The sequence below is a fragment of the Canis lupus genome, chromosome 20 (assembly GCF_003254725.2).
Source record: "Canis lupus dingo isolate Sandy chromosome 20, ASM325472v2, whole genome shotgun sequence".
NCBI lineage: Eukaryota > Metazoa > Chordata > Mammalia > Carnivora > Canidae > Canis > Canis lupus.
The window spans coordinates 56727593-56743611 of record NC_064262.1 but is presented as its reverse complement, the minus strand read 5'-3'; the positions used below and the strand labels follow the sequence as shown (position 1 = coordinate 56743611).

Below are 16019 nucleotides of genomic sequence, written 5' to 3'. Positions count from 1 at the left end.
TGTAGAATAAAGAGGTCAAGTTGCAGAGTGTGCATAGTGTATAATGCACTCTAAAAAATTAGAAAGTATGGGCAACCCTGGTGGCCCAGTGGTTTAGCGCCGCCTTCGGCCCAGGGTGTGATCCTGGAATCCTGGGATCAAGTCCCACATCGGGCCCCTGCTTGGAGCCTGCTTCTCCCTCTGCCTGTGTCTCTGCCTCTCTCTCTCTCTCTCTCTCTCTCTCTGTGTGTGTCTCTCATGAATAAATAAACAAACTCTTTCTAAACAAATAAATAAAAAATTAGAAAGTAGGGAAAATAATGTTACATATAGTTTATGGATTCAAATGTATGCGTGGGAATAATAAACAGCAAATTTGTGATTATGGTTTCCTCTGGGAAGTGGTGGAAGGGATCTTGGATTTTGGAGGCGATACACAGGGCATTTCAACTCTATCTGTAATGTTTTCTTTATTTCAAGAAATCTTAAAAAGTATGGTAAATGGATAGGATTTAATATAGCTTACCAGTAGATTCAGGAGTGCTCAAAATGTTACTCACTGCATGTTCTGTAGGGTTGAAATGTTGGGTAACAGTTTTAAAGAGCTCCTCTTCTCCCTGTGTTGTGGTTATTGTTAATACATGCTCTTATGAGGAATGCAAAAACCAGGCCTTCCTAACGTTTTACAAATGGATGCTTACGGTGTGGGTAAAATTTCTCACCAGAATATCATCTATCTAAGATGTGCTACATTTCAAACACGAAGACGTTGTTCTCTGTTGGATCACTCCAAGATGTACAGTTGCAGGAGCAGAGTCATGAGGAGGAGGAGCACATGGAAAGTTCAGAATTGTCTCATGAAAAATGAAATTGGGAAGAGGCATTCTTTGTGCTGTGACCTGAGGAAAATACTATTTTCCTCTGCTTCAGACTCACTATGTGAGCTTCCTGTTACTGTTCTAACAAATTACCACACATTTAGTGACTTAAAACAACCAATTTTTATTTATTTATTTTTTTCAAAGATTTTATTTATTTATTCAAGAGAGACAGAGACACACAGAGAGAGAGAGGCAGAGAGACACAGGCAGAGGGAGAAGCAGGCCCCATGCAGGGAGCCCAATGTGGGACTCAATCCTGGGACTCCAGGATCACACCCTGGGCCAAAGGCAGCGCTAAACCCCTGAGCCACCGGGGCTGCCCAAAACAAGCAATTTTTAAATAATAGTTCTGGAGGCCAAAAGTCTAAAATCAAGGTGTTGGCAAGGCTACGTTCTTTTTGGAAAGCCTAAGAGAGAATCTGTTCCCTTACCTTTTCTGGCTTCTAGAAGCCACCCAAATTCCTTGGGCCACAGCCCCTCCTCTGTCCTCACTGCCAGCAGCGCGGGGTCTGCCCATCTCTGGGACTCCCCCACTCTAACTCTGTCTTATGAGGGCCTGGTGAGGATGCTGGGGTCACACAGGAAAACCAGTGTCACCCCCATCTCAGGGGCCTTAATCTCTGCAATGTCCCTTTTGCCACATGCAGTAACATATTCCGCTGTTTAGGGGGTGTGCACCTTTAGGATGCTGTTATTCTGCTGGCCTCACCTTGCATCCTTTGCTTTATGATGTGGAGTGGAAGTGGGGTGGAAATGCTGCAAACCACACGTGTACTTTGTACTAGAACTTGCTAACGGGCTCCATCTGAAGAGGCTGCAGGAGGATGCAGGCTGCAGGAGTTAAGGGGTCTTGCTCCTTCCTGTCCTGGTTCCGGCTTGTACGTTTGAGAATGTCTCTCTCTTTAATTTTTTTTTCATCTTTCTTAAGATTTATTTATTCATGAGAGACACAGTGAGAGAGGCAGAGACACAGGCAGAGGGAGAAGCAGGCTCCATGTGGGGAAAGTGATGCGGGACTCAATCCCGGGACCCCGGGGTCACGCCCTGAGCCGAAGGCAGACCCTCAACCTCTGAGCCACCCTGGCCTCCCCTGAGAAGGTCTCTTATGTGAATCTCACCCTAAATACCTTGACTCACACTTCTTTCCCCTCAGGTCACCAGGTGTTTTACTTTTTTCTCTGGTTGCAGTGAATGTTTTGTGAAGAATTCAGAGATCAGCCTCATTTCTCACCTTAATAAAGAAATGAGGGCAGCCCGGGTGACTCAGGGATTTAGCGCCGCCTTTCAGCCCAGGGCCTGATCCTGGAGTCCTGGGATCCAGCCCTGCATTGGGCTCCCTGCATGGAGCCTGCTTCTCCCTCTGCCTGTGTCTCTGCCTCTCTCTCCTTCTGTGTCTAAATAAATAAAATACTTAAAAAAAAATGACATGTCCTTAAGGAGTGTTGTTACAGGATATTCATCCGAACACAGCTGGCAGACGGGTGCTGGAGGTCTGTGCCAGGCCCCAGTCCTAAGGCAGTCTTCTGAATCTCATACTGGTTTATTAAAACTTGGTATTCATTACTGATCCATATTAAGCAAAAAAAAAAAAAAAAAGAAAACAAAAACAAAACTATGTAATCGTGCTCTATTTGTAATAGCTTATGAATCCAGGGACGCCTGGGTGGCCCAGTGGGTTAGGTCTGACTCTTGGTTTCTGCTCAGGTGATCTCAGGGTTGTGAGATGGAGCCCGAGGCTGGCTCCGCAATCGGTGGGGTCTGCTTGGATATTCTCTCCCCCTGCCCCTCCCTCCCTCAAATAAATAAATAAATCTTTTTAAAAAGTTCTGTTTGTAAATCAAACAAGTGATGAGAAGGTCTGGAGCTCCCATCTGTCTCAGCCGAGACAGTGTCGTGTGCCGCTAGCGGGAGCGGGAAATGCCTTGGCTGTGCAGCCCATCCATCAAGGGTAAGGGTCCTCAGGTCCATCCCAAAGCGTTACACAGACTTTTTTCTTTTTCTTTTTTTTTCTTTTTTCTGTTTTTAATCTGTTAACGCAGGAGCTCGGTCGCCGTCGGGCCACCGCAGCCTTCCACAGTGCGCAATTCCCTGCGGACGCGTTAAAACCCTGACGGTCCATCCATTTCCTTGCAGCGCAGAGCGCGCACCTGCGGATCCTAACGGCGGCCCGCGCTCCGCTCCGGGGCGGAGACCCCAGGACCCGGTCTGCAGACCTCCAGCCCCGGGGGGCGCGGCTCCGGTGTCAAAGGTCACCCGGGGAGCCCGCCTGGGCCTCCCACACGGTGACGTCACCGCGGAGGGTCTTTGTTCTTAAACAAAGAGCACAGGTCCACGGTGACCTCGACCCTGGGCCCTCCGGCCCCGGCTCCCGTCCCGGCTCCAACAAGGGGCACCCCGCGGGGACACCGAGCCGGGACCCGCCGCCCAGGAGGAGGACGCGGGCGGGGCGCCGCGCTGCCGGGAGACGCCGGACCCGCGAGGCCGGGAGGCGGTGCGGCTCGGAGCGCGCGTCCGGAGCGGGCGGGTCGGCCACGTGTGTCCGGACGGCCTGTCACTCAGGTGCGGGGGCGTGGCCACGGAGAGCCGTCCAATCAGAGCGACAGGGGCGGTTCTCGGAGAACAATCAGGAACGCCTGGGCGGTGCCGGGGAACTAGCCAATCAGAGGCTTGGGCTCGGAGCGCAGTCCAATCAGGGGCACCAGAGGCGGGTCTCGGAAAGCTATCCAATCAGGAGCCCTGGGAGAGGGAGGTCCCCCGAGCACGGTCCAATCAGCCGCGGGGGCGGGCACGCCCGCGGCCGCGTGGACGTGGCTGGGGGCCGGCCCCCCGCGCTCCAGCGCACCTGCCCCGCGCGGCCCCAGGTGTGCGGAGCGCGCTGCTCTCACCTGCCCGGCCCGCGGGCCCGCGGGGGGGACGCCCGCACAGCTCGGAGCCGGGCCGCGAGATGGTGAGTCCGAGACCGGGAGGGGCTGGTTCCAACCGGCCGGAACCGGCTTCCTGCGACCGCGGGCCCGCGTGTCCCCGCCCCCGGGGGTCCCGACCCGCGTGGCCGCCCTGGGCCGGGGGCTCGGCTCCTCCCCGAGGACAGCCTCGGGGGCGCGCGAGGAGCGTGGGGAGACCTGCAGGTGGCCCTTCCCAGGCAGGTCCTCGGCCCCCCGTGACCCCGACCCCGGTTCTCGCTCCGGGGGGACGTAGCGAGCCGCCGACTGCACGCAGGTGTTCAAGGGGCGAGGAGAAACGGCCCCCGCCCCTGGCCGTGCACGCGGGGCGCCGGTGCGGCCTCCTGCCCTCGCCGCGCGGGGGGCTCTTTGTTCGGGGGGCCCTGAGGGCGGGGACCCCGCGCGAGACCTTGGGGTCACCCTCCCGGCTGCGTCCCCTTGAAAAGCCGTGTTGGCTTGGCGGAGCCTCGGTGTTTTTAGCAAATGTCCAAATGGAGCGTGAGGGCGAAGATGGAATCTTTTCAGCGGAGTGAATTTCAGAAAAAGAAGGAAATGTCTCACATTCCAGTTGTTCAGCCTTCTCCTTAGATCCCTCCCAGCGTGGAGAAAGTTTCTCGGGTCTGTTCCTTCCAGGGCCCACTCGCGTGGCTTCTGGGCAAAAGAGGGCCCTGGGGAAATAGAGGTAATAGAGGGCATCCCACCCACCCACCCACCCCGCGAGGCTGCAGAGAAGTGAGTGCCTCTCCCCAGGGTGCGGGAGGTAGGCCGTGAATTCCAGAGGTCATGTCTCTTCTTTTCCTTGGCAGCGTGGAGGACTTGTGACGTGGGCAGTACCTGTGGCCTCTTACCTGTAATACTGCTTTGCTTTCATCTACAGTAAATTGGCTCATGTCCGTGGGAGAGGTAGGGATGCGAGCATCTTTCTTACTTAGAGATCAGGGTGTCCCTGTCCTTTGCATTAAAGTGTTCGCAGTGTCTGCCGCTGCGCTTCAGTGGCTGCCCCGCCGTGGGTCAGGTCTTCCCGCAGACTCGGACCTGCTGCCCATCGATTTAGGCCGAATTCCATCATGTCAGGTGTACGATTGCCTTAAAATCCTTGCTGTGTGTAGGCAGGCTCTCCCTTGTTCTTTAGAACATTTTGCCTGCTTCTGGACCTCCGTTCTTCTGTGACGTTTGGAGAATTGGTATTTGTCAGGTCCCTGCCCAACCACACTTGGTTTATGGATTTAATTACATTTTATGAAGACCATTAAGTCCGTCTTAGGAGGGTTGATATCTTAGTAATAGTGAGGTACCCCCCTCTAAGAATGGGTGCCTTCTTTCCTTTTGTTTCGTTTTGGGTAGTATCCTTAATGTTTTCAAATTTTTCCTTTTGGTTCTTTTCATAGCCTTCGTTTTACTTATTTAATACTAATGAAATTTGGTTTTTACCATCGTATGTGTTACTTTTTTTTTCTTTTAAGATTTTATTTATATATTCGTGAGAGACACAGAGAGAGAGGCAGAGACACAGGCAGAGGGAGAAGCAAGCTCCCTGCGGGAAGCCGGATGTGGCCCTCGATCCCAAGACCCCCGGAATCATGACCCAGGTCAAAGGCGGACACTCAACCACTGAGACACAGGTGCTCCTGTGTTACCTTTTTATTTATTTTTTATCTTGTTTTTTTAAAAGATTTTATTTATTTTTTCATAAGAGACACACAGAGAGAGAGAGAGAGAGAGAGAGGCAGAGACACAGGCAGAGGGAGAAGCAAGCTCCATGCAGGGAGCCCTATGTGGAACTCGATCCCGGGACTCCAGGATCTCGCCCTGAGCCGAAGGCAGGCGCTAAACCGCTGCGCCACCCAGGGATCCCCTGTGTTACCTTTTTAAAAAGAATTTTTCCAACATGCTGTTGCTATTAATTAGGTAATGAAATTGGGTTTATACTGAAGTTTTATCCTGGATTCTTGTTAAAAATCTTACTCTCTGATTGTCATTTTTGTTCTGTAGGTGTCCTGTATATACAATTTTTAGATTTAGACAAAGGCAAGTGCTTCTTTTCTAGTATTGTACCTTAGTTTATTTCCTGGTGATACTGGATCTCTAGTAAAATGTTGACTAAGAGTGAGGTGCTGGACATACCTGGTTTCTACCTAATTGTTTTAGGGAAAACAGTGAGCTTCATACCATGTATGTATTCTTTGTTCTGTTTTGAACATTCTTTTAATGGTTTTTCCTTTATTGGTTATGCATGTTAGGTTTCTTTTTAAAGATTTTATTTATGTATTTGAGAGAGAGATAGCAAGAGAGAGCACGAGTTGGGGGCGGGGAGATGCAGAGGGAGAGGGAGAAGCAAACTCTGCACTGAGCGGGGAGCCCAATGCGGGGCTCCATCCCAGGACCCTGAAATCATGACCTGAGCCGAAGGCACATGTGTCACCAACTGAGCCAGCCTGGGCTCCAGGTTATGTATATTAATTACATCATTTCCCAATGGTAAGATTTTTTTATGTATGACTGTTTCATATTATAAAATGTTTTTTGGCAACTCTTAAGATGATTACATGGGAATCATGAGTTGATTTCAGAGTTTTCTATTGTGTAATACAGCATCAGTGCAGGAAAATGCGTGTGACATAGGTACAGTTGACAGATAACTTAAAAAAGAATCCTCTGTGAAATGAAGTTCAACCCTAAATATAGAACTTTCACACCAGAAACCCCACTTGAAGTGAATCCCAGGGGCAGGTCCCCTCACTCGCTGGATGTAACTGGTATGTGGAAGTACATAAAGACTTATGCATGTATTTGTAGTTCTGTGTATATAGTTAATGCCTGTGTGCTTGTTGTTACATGTGTATATGTATTTATGAGCAATTTAGGTATCAATTTGCAGTATAATCTCAAATGGTTACTTTTGTGCTCTCTCTCCTTTACTCTGTCCTACAACCAGTCATTCATAAGTGTCTGTCAGTAGCAACAGGAATATAGATAAATGTATATATAAATACATGTGTAGGGATCCCTGGGTGGCGCAGCGGTTTGGCGCCTGCCTTTGGCCCAGGGCGCGATCCTGGAGACCCGGGATCGAATCCCACGTCGGGCTCCCGGTGCATGGAGCCTGCTTCTCCCTCTGCCTGTGTCTCTGCCTCTCTCTCTCTCTGTAACTTTCATAAATAAATAAAAATTAAAAAAAAATTAAAAAAAAATAAATACACGTGTAAATCTCTCTCCCTCTCTCTCTCTCTCTCTCTCTCTCTCTCTCTCCAGTCACAGTAGCAAACCCACCATAAGGTGTATCAAACAAGTGCAGGGGCTAGGGGAGTTTGTTCCGCATTGCCTCTGCTGTGAACCAGTGTTCATAATAGAACACTGAGTTATAGGAGTTTTACAGAGTTATAGGAACACATGAGCTAATGTGTACAAAGCTTTCTGCAAAGTCTTATACACATAGTGGGTTCACAGTGCACATTTAAAAAATTAATATTGTGTTAAAGTGTTTGATGGTTTCAAGCTGGGTGTATTGGGAGTCCCTATATCCGTCTGTCAGGGCCACTATCACAAAAATGCTGTTGACTGGGCTCTTATAAACCATGTACGTTTGTCCCTCACAATTCTTTAGGCTGGGGAGTCACAGGTCAGGGCCCTGGGGGATTTGGTGTCTGGTGAGGATCATCTTCCTGGTCCACAGACAGTGGTCTCTCCACTGTGCCCTCACATGGAGGATGGGGCAAAGGCACTCATCCCACTGTTGAGGGCTGCACCTTCATGACCTAAGCCCCTCCACAGGCCCCACCTCCCACATCGAAATTAGGATTTAACGTGAATTTGGGGGGGCACAAAAAGTCCATCTGTAGCAGTCCCCAAGACCACCCTTCAGGTCAGATTCCATAGGAGGACTCTCATGACCCAGCAGGTAGGTGTGCTCACGGCTCTGATTTATTATAGTGCAAGAACACAGAGCACGGGCAGCAGAGGGGAAAGGTCCTGAGGAGACCGGGTGTTGAGTTCCCAGGGCCCCTCCCAGTGACATCTTGCAGGCTCTGCCGAGTTCCCCCAGCAGCCAGCATGCCAGCACATGCGGAGTGTTGTCTACTAGGGAAGCTAATGAGAGACTCAGCAGGTCTTTTATTGGGGGCTGCTCATGGAGGCACCCTCTGCCTGGCACCGACCAAGATTCCAGACACCCAGAAGGAAAGCTGGGCTTCAGCACAAGGCATTACTTGCATAAAAAGACACAGGGAGCCTCTCCTAGCAGGGTGGTGGGGAGCCTCCTCAAATCTAAGTTCCCAGGAACCAGCCAAGGGCCAGCCTTGGAAACAGGACTTTCTACGGATGAGGATGCTCAGGCCTGTTGGCTTGTCTCTTCTGAATAGCCCAGTCCTTTGGGCCTCGGACAAGACCTCGTTATAGCAGCGTGATCATCAGTAGGACCCTTTGCAACTGGGTGAGACCAATGTGCAGTATTGATTTTGGCTCTGCCCTGTAGGAGGTTCTGGACTTGCCCAGTCCAAGTAAATCCCATTAACCATAGAGGCAAACATTGTAGAACATTCTGGGCCTTTATCTTCAAAATGTCTGTATTATTTTTCTGCATTTTTCACCTGGCCTCAGGTGTCCGTTACCATGTGGCACAACTCTGGTGAGGAAGTTGATGCTGACCCCAGTGTCTTCCAGGGACAAGGTGGTTTCCTGAGAGGAATGCGTTAAGCAGCCAGGTCAGCAGGCCCCCACTGTGGCCTATTTTAGGGCATTCAGGCTGGTCCTTGTTCAGAGGGACAGCGTGTGGTGGTCGGCTTCAGACAGGTCTGTTGCCCATGTCGCTAGTTCGTCCACCTCGCTGCTGTGGATGGCATTGGGGGGGGGGGTGATTTGCGTGGGCAGAAACAGAAGTGAATGCCTTGATTTCACATGGTGTCATCGGAGAACAAGGCCTTCCTCACTGGCAACTGTAAGGGACCCACACGGACCTGCCCTGAGATTTTCGTAGGTCAGGACCTCACAGAAGTGTCCTGTGTCCTCCGTATTGACACAGAGTCCTGATCGTGGAGCTTATACCTGCTTCTGGATCGGTCTGGTGTGTTCTGAGGCTGACGCAGCCCATCCTGAGCTTACAGTCAAGTTCAGCCCATTCGGAATTCAGCATTCCCCAAGTCACTAGGGGCCTTCCTTAGCAGCGGCAAAGCTGAGACCCTGCAGGGTCACAGAGTTGTGTTCCAGGGTGCAGGTGTTGCTCTCCCGAGCTCCTGTTGTCTTGTCTCTGAGTCCACGTGAGCCACTGGTGGACAGTCACTCTCTGATGCCATCGGAAATAGGGTTTTGGGGATGCCTGGCTGGGTCAGTCAGTTAAGCATCTGCCTTCGGCTCAGGTCATGATCTCAGGGTCCTGGGATTGAGTCCCACATCAGGCTCCCTGCTCAGTGGAGAGTCTACTTCTCCCTCTCGCTGTGCCCTGGCTCAGGCTCACTCTCTTGCTTGTTCTGTCCCAAGTAAATAAATAAAATCTTTAAAAAAAAAAGAGAAAAGAAATAGGGTTTCATAAGAGCTCTTTGACAAGCTGAAGACTTGTACTAAAACTTCCCAAAGTAGATCTCCATTTAGAGATTGCCTGTCTCTTCGTTGTTTCCCTCTTGCTTTGAACCTCCGGTGGGTAAAAACTCAGTGAAAAATCATTTGGTGTAGAGACCTAAATGATGCGATGGTCCCTCTGGCATTTATGAAATTACATGCACAGGGATCCCTGGGTGGTGCAGCGGTTTAGCACCTGCCTTTGGCCCAGGGCGTGATCCTGGAGACCCGGGATCGAATCCCACGTCGGGCTCCCGGTGCATGGAGCCTGCTTCTCCCTTTGCCTATGTCTCTGCCTCTCTCTCTCTCTCTCTCTCTCTGTGTGACTATCATAAATAAATAAAAATTTTAAAAAAATAAATGAAATTACATGCACAAACCATCTGCATCAGCTTTTTTCTTGAATGCAGGTGCAGTAGCCACAAAGCAGAACAGTTTTAAGTAAGAAAAATCCCCTTCCCCTCTTCTTCGTCAGCACAAATTCATTCAAAGCCTGTATAGGTTTTGTAGGGTTGCCATAATGACTTGCCATAGCTGGATGGCTTAGGAACTGGTGCTCTCGGAGTTCAGGAGGCTAGAAGTCTGGAATCAAAGGGGCAGAAGGGTTGTGCCTTGCAGCTTCTGGTGGCCCCCAGCCTCTGCTTGTGACAGGGAACTCCAATCTCTGCATCCCACCTTCATGTGGCCACCTTCCCTGTGTGTCTCTGGCTTCACGTGGCATTTTCTTCTTAGAAGGCTGCCAGCCAGATTGAAATGGGGCCTGTCCTCACGGCCTTATCTTGGTTATGCTCACAAAGATCGTCTTTCCAAGGTCCCGTTCATAGGTACCAGGGGTTAGGATTTCAACATACCTTTTTTGGAGATGAAGTTTAAGCCACGGTGAGGCCCTGGTAGTAAATCCAGCGGTTACATGGGTAACATTGCAGCTGCCAGGGAAGATGTGGCTCTGGTGCGTGGGTGGGTCAGGAGGCCTGGCCCAGCAGCAACAGGTAGAAGAAAGGGTAGAGGATCCCTGCCCACTCGGCCCTTGGTTTATCTAATTTTGCTCCAGCTCTAGAAACAGAATTAACTAATTTTTTCTCCCGGTGCAACACAAAGCTTTTATATTTTTTGCCCATCCATAGTTGACCTTGGTCACTTGGGGGCCCTTTCTCCCTGTGCCTGGAGAAGTGAACAAAAATCAAAGACCTCACCAAAGCCGTACTTAGTTTTTCTCCTCCTCCTCAGGGAGCATTTGCCAAAAGCAGCCCATGCCCCCAGTGTGCCAGGCCTCCTGCGGCCAGACCCGTCCATCTGTCTGCTCTTGCTTCACAGCCGACAGCAGCTCAGCTGCTCTTGCACATCCCACACGACCCCCTGGCCACCCGGGCCCCCTCGTCTTCCCGAACAGCCCTTTGCTCTATTTCCGTGAGTCAGGGGTATTCTAGCAAATCCCACCACTGATGCCAACCAGGACTGGTGTCAACAAGACCACCCTTGTGCCCTGCTAGTAGGACCCCCACAGCTTAGCGTACAGCTTGCCTCGGCTGTGATCTGTTACAACAGAAGGACACACAGCAAAGCTAGCCAAGGGCAGAGGCATATGGGGGAAAGTCCGAGGGAACCGAGTGCCTGTCTTTCCCACTGGAGCCCCCCGGAAAGCACCAGCAGCAAGGCGTGACAACACATGGAATGTTTCTGCCAGAGGGGCTCAGTTGAGACTCCGTGCCTGGGATTTCTACTCCACCTCCCAGAAGGAAGGCTGGTGTTCAGTGTTAACAATCCTGTGTGCACCGCAGTTCAGGCACAGCGAGTTAATCTGTCAGGCTCCCAGACACCAGCCTGGCCCAGAGTTGTGTCTACGGATAAAGCTGAGGCCTGAAATGTCCCGCCTTCTGCACGCTCGGTGTGAAGCTCCCTGGAAGGAGCGCTGCAGGTAGTAAAGGCCAGGTCAGCTGTCTCGGGAGCCATCCTTGTTCCCCTGCCAGGAATGGGGGCTTGCCTGCTAATCTGCTTCTCTGTTGAACAAGTGCATTCTGGCATCAGAATCGTTGAATGTGAGTATTTTCTCCTGCTCGCAGATGTCCGTGGGTTGAGGAACTTTAAAAAAAAAAACAAAACAAAAAAAAAAACAGGCTGTAGGGAATCCCTGGGTGACTCAGCGATTGAGTGTCTGCCTTTGGCCCAGGGCGTGATCCTGGGGTCCTGGGATCGAGTCCTGCATCAGGCTTCCCGCAGGGAGCCTGCTTTTCCCTCTGCCTGTGTCTCTGCCTCTCTCTGTGCATCTCATGAATAAATAAATAAAATCTTAAAAAAAAAAAAAGTGTAAGTGGAGGATGCAGCTCAGTGGTTTCTGTGCCCTTGGGGTAGGCCTGAGGTTCTCTTGTGCCCAACAGGGGAGGGACATGGAACGGAGCAAATCTGAGAGTTCGGCCTCAAGGATGAGGTATGGGGGGCCACTTCTACCTGGAACTTGATATGAGAGAGGTTGTCCGTTGTAGGAAGGCACTGCCTAGCCCTTTATGTATTTTATAATCTCGGGCAAACTCACTGTCAGATAGTTTTGACTTCTGCTAACTTCTTCATAGGGTGGGATTTTCAACCTTATCCTCAAGGTCAGCGAGGATGCTCTTACATGGCTCTTGTGGGAAGAGCTGTTTTGTTATTTGTCATTTGTGTGTGTTCGGAGTGTGTATGTGGCGGGGGGGGGCAGGTGCACCTAGTCTAGGGAGTATAGGGAATGGATGCAGGTCTGAGTTCTCCCATCTGTGTCCTCCTTCCTGAGCTCCAACTTCTCAATAACTTTCGTCTGAGTCCTGTATTACACAAATACATTAGCAGTACTTCTTCAAAAGAGTTTAATCATTTAGCCAGCAGAAACTGTCTACTTATGGTGTGGCATTCTTTAAGATGATATGGTGAGCTGGCCCCTGCTGCAGGAGGATTCCCACAAGCCTTCTGGGTTTGGCAAGGGGAGCAGAAGAAGTTCCCAGTCCTTCAGTGTGTTCCTATTTCATAAAACCTCACCCTGGTTTGACTTGGCACTTGATGTGGTCCTTAGTGATGTGGTGCGTAATGTGTGAGCCGAAGCCATTTGTGTCACAAGGGATCGCTGGGTCTGAAAACGCAAATATTTGTTCCATTAGTAGAACATTTCTGTGAATTCTCCAAGGTGGTCTGAACCATTTGGTTAAGGAAGAATGAGACTTGATGTGGTTGCAGTAAAAGTGTAAAGATAAGTTCAGTGTGTGTGGTACTGTTAACTCTGTGAGGGTGTGAGGTGGATAGAGTAAGGGATCTGATGATCTGATGCTCAAGTCATAGAGGAGATGGCAAGTAACCACAGAGCCTTATTTGAATTTCCTGTGCATTGAATCTGGTTGCTCAGTGAGTCTCAACTTTCCTTCTGCACATATGTTGGGTGTTTTAGGACTCCGTGGTCTTTGAGGATGTGGCCGTGGACTTTACTGTGGAGGAGTGGGCTTTGCTAGATTCTGCTCAGAGGAAGCTCTACAGAGAGGTGATGCTGGAAAACTTGAAAAACCTGGCCTCAGTGGGTAAGAACGACCACATTCCTTCACTTAGTCATTTAGAGAACAAGCATTTCTTTCACGTCAAACCCATTTTGGGATTTCGATTGTGGAAAGGAAATACACAGCCACCACAGAACTAGAATCTAATAGCTTCTGCATGAGAATGAGAATCTCTGCATTAAACTGATTTTTTTCTATCTGTATAGTTCCCTGTGCGTCATCAGTGAATATAGATTTCATGGGTCATTAAGGAGCCCAGTGAAGTTTATGTAATCTTGTGACAATTCTGTGTTTATTAAATTGCTTACCACATTGACCCCTTTGTACATGTTATTGATGAAGTCCTGACACAGCCAAACTTCAGTGTCATTCTGACCAGCAGGTACCTTCTTTTTTTAAACCCTGTTCCCTTTCTGCTTTCAGATGATGAGACTCAATTTAAAGCCAGTGGGTCAGTTTCTCAGCAGGATGTTTATGGGAATAAAATACCCAAGGAACATAAAATAGCAAAGTCCACCAGAAATGATTCCTGGGCCTCTGTTTTAGGGAAAATTTGGGAAGAACTTAGCACTGAAGATCAGCGCATGAAGCAGGGGCAACATCTGAGGTGAGTTGCGCTCACAAGAGAAAGCAGTATTCCAGGAGAGAATTTTAGTGTGTCATGAAATTAAAGAAGCAAACAAAATAAAAACACTTATGGGAGCCTAGATCAAATTTGTTTATTCACTGAGAGTGTTTACAGAAAAATGTCCTTAAATATGTTGATGTTGAGTGTTAAAAACAATTCAGAGGGCAGCCCAGGTGGCGCAGCGGTTTAGTGCCACCGGCAGCCTAGGGCGTGATCCTGGAGACCCTGGATCGAGTCCCATGTCAGGCTCTCTGCATGGTGCCTGCTTCTCCCTCTGCCTGTGTCTCTGCCCCCCACCCCGTCTCTATGAATAAATAAATAATATTTTTTTAAAATGTAAAAAAAATAAATAAAAACAATTCAGATCAAAACAGGAGGAAAAGCCCATGTTTAAGAAACACTGTTTTCGGGGATCCCTGAGTGGCGCAGTGGTTTGGCGCCTGCCTTTGGCTCAGGGCGCGATCCTGGAGACCCGGGATCGAATCCCATGTCGGGCTCCCAGTGCATGGAGCCTGCTTCTCCCTCTGCCTGTGTGTCTGCCTCTCTCTCTCTGTGTGTGACTATCGTAAATAAACAAAAATTAAAAAAAAAAAAAAAAAAAAAGAAACACTGTTTTCATTATGCCTATGGTTGAATTCCCTTCCAGGATACTCAGTTTTTTTCTGCTTTGTCAGATAGGGCAGAAAGCCTGCATATGCATTACAATTGATGAATGTGTAATCCTAATACTTAATAGTAAATATTAAGAAAGCATTAATCAAACCATTGATGATGACATGCTTCTCATTTTTAACAGAAATCGTGTGGTGGAGAAGCTCTCTGAAAGTAACGATCAGTGTGGGGAAGGCTCGAGTCAGATTCCAGATCTTAATCTGTACCAGAAAACTCTTACTGGAATAAAAGAGTATGAATGTAGCGCATATGGAAAAGTCTTCATGCATCATTCCTCCCCCAAGAGTCACATCGCTGTGCACACTGGACACAAACCATATCAGTGTCAGGAGTGTGGGCGGGCCTATAGTTGTCGTTCACACCTTCGAATGCATGTGAGGACCCACAATGGAGAGAGAACCTACGCATGTAAATTATGTGGAAAGACCTTTCCTCGTACTTCTTCCCTAAACCGGCATGTAAGGATTCATACTGCTGAGAAAACTTACGAATGCCAGCAATGTGGGAAAGCCTTCATTGATTTTTCAAGTCTTACTAGTCATGTGAGAACTCACACTGGAGAGAAACCCTATAAATGTAAGGAATGTGGGAAAGCCTTCAGCTATTCCTCCACCTTTCGAAGGCACATGATAACACACACTGGAGAGAAGCCCTATAAATGTAAGGAATGTGGGGATGCCTTCAGCTATTCCTCCACTTTTCGAAGACACATGATATCACACACCGGGGAGACACCACATAAATGTAAAGAATGTGGAGAAGCCTTCAGCTATTCCTCAGCTTTTCGAAGGCACATGATAACACACACTGGAGAGAAACCCTATGAATGTAAACAGTGTGGAAAAACCTTTATTTACCTGCAATCCTTTCGGAGACACGAAAGGATTCATACTGGAGAGAAACCCTATGAATGCAAACAATGTGGGAAAACCTTCATTTATCCCCAGTCCTTCCGAAGACATGAGAGGACCCATGGTGGAGAGAAACCCTATGAGTGTAGCCAGTGTGGGAAAGCCTTCAGCCACCCCTCATCCTTTCGAGGGCATATGAGAGTGCACACTGGAGAGAAACCTTATGAATGCAATCAGTGCGGAAAAACGTTCAACTGGCCCATATCTTTAAGAAGACATATGAGGACACACATGAGGGAGAAACCCTTTGAATGCAAACAATGTGGGAAAGCCTTCAATTTGTCTGCCTGCTTCCGAGAACACGTGAGAATGCACCCTGGAGACAAATCGTATCAGTGTAAGCTGTGTGGGAAGGCGTTCTATTGCCACATATCCTTACAGAAACATATGAGAAGGCACACCGCAGAGAAGCTCTACGAATGCAAGCAGTGTGGGAAAGCTTTCAGTTGGCCTGAACTTTTGCAACAGCACGTGAGAACACACACTGCAGAGAAACCTTATGAATGTAAGGAGTGTGGGAAAGTCTTCAAGTGGCCATCGTCTTTGCCAATACATATGAGAGTGCACACTGGGGAGAAGCCCTATGAATGTAAGGAGTGTGGGAAAGCCTTCAGTTGCTCCTCATCCTTAAGGAGACACATACGAACACACACTACAGACAGACACTACTTAGGTGATGCGGGAAGTTCTCCTGCAAGTGAATGCATACCTTCAGTGGATTCAGAAAATCCACACCAGGACAGAAACCTTATAAAAACTGTAAATATGGTACTGCCTTTGTGAGCACCTCATCGAAGTGGACCTATGGGGCACATCTTTCCAGTTCTTTTACAGAAAAACAATTAGGTGAAAAATAGCTCTCCAAGTACTCTTTCAGCTATCATACAAAGTTTTACAGGTGGTGGTTTCTCCCCTACATTTCAGTAAATAAACCTATCTTTACAATT

The 16019-nt window shown here is 49.0% G+C and overlaps 3 protein-coding genes across 7 annotated transcripts in view; all 3 read left to right on the top strand.

The window, feature by feature from the left end:
* ZNF554 (zinc finger protein 554) overlaps positions 1-2650 on the top strand; it is an 18915-nt gene extending 16265 nt beyond the window's left edge. For all 3 annotated transcript variants that reach the window (XM_049097450.1, XM_049097448.1, XM_049097449.1), the window contains one exon: positions 2049-2650. In XM_049097450.1, the coding sequence (XP_048953407.1) occupies positions 2049-2062 (14 nt within the window). In that variant the 3' untranslated portion in view covers positions 2063-2650. The remainder of the gene's footprint in view (positions 1-2048) is intronic.
* Positions 1-16019, top strand: part of ZNF555 (zinc finger protein 555) — a 22373-nt gene extending 6354 nt beyond the window's left edge. The window contains exons 1-4 of one of the 3 annotated variants that reach the window (XM_025456858.3): positions 4614-4702; positions 12759-12885; positions 13285-13468; positions 14286-16019. In XM_025456858.3, coding sequence (XP_025312643.1) covers positions 4688-4702; positions 12759-12885; positions 13285-13468; positions 14286-15855 — 1896 coding nt within the window. In that variant the 5' untranslated portion in view covers positions 4614-4687 and the 3' untranslated portion in view covers positions 15856-16019. Of the gene's footprint in view, positions 1-4613; positions 4703-5278; positions 5422-12758; positions 12886-13284; positions 13469-14285 lie in introns of those variants that run through there. The other 2 variants (XM_025456857.3, XM_035703013.2) reach the window with 2 other exon arrangements.
* LOC112666244 (zinc finger protein 556-like) overlaps positions 3448-16019 on the top strand; it is a 41802-nt gene continuing 29230 nt past the window's right edge. Inside the window, 1 exon segment of the mRNA XM_049097451.1 lies at positions 3448-3807. Coding sequence (XP_048953408.1) covers positions 3805-3807 — 3 coding nt within the window. The 5' untranslated portion in view covers positions 3448-3804.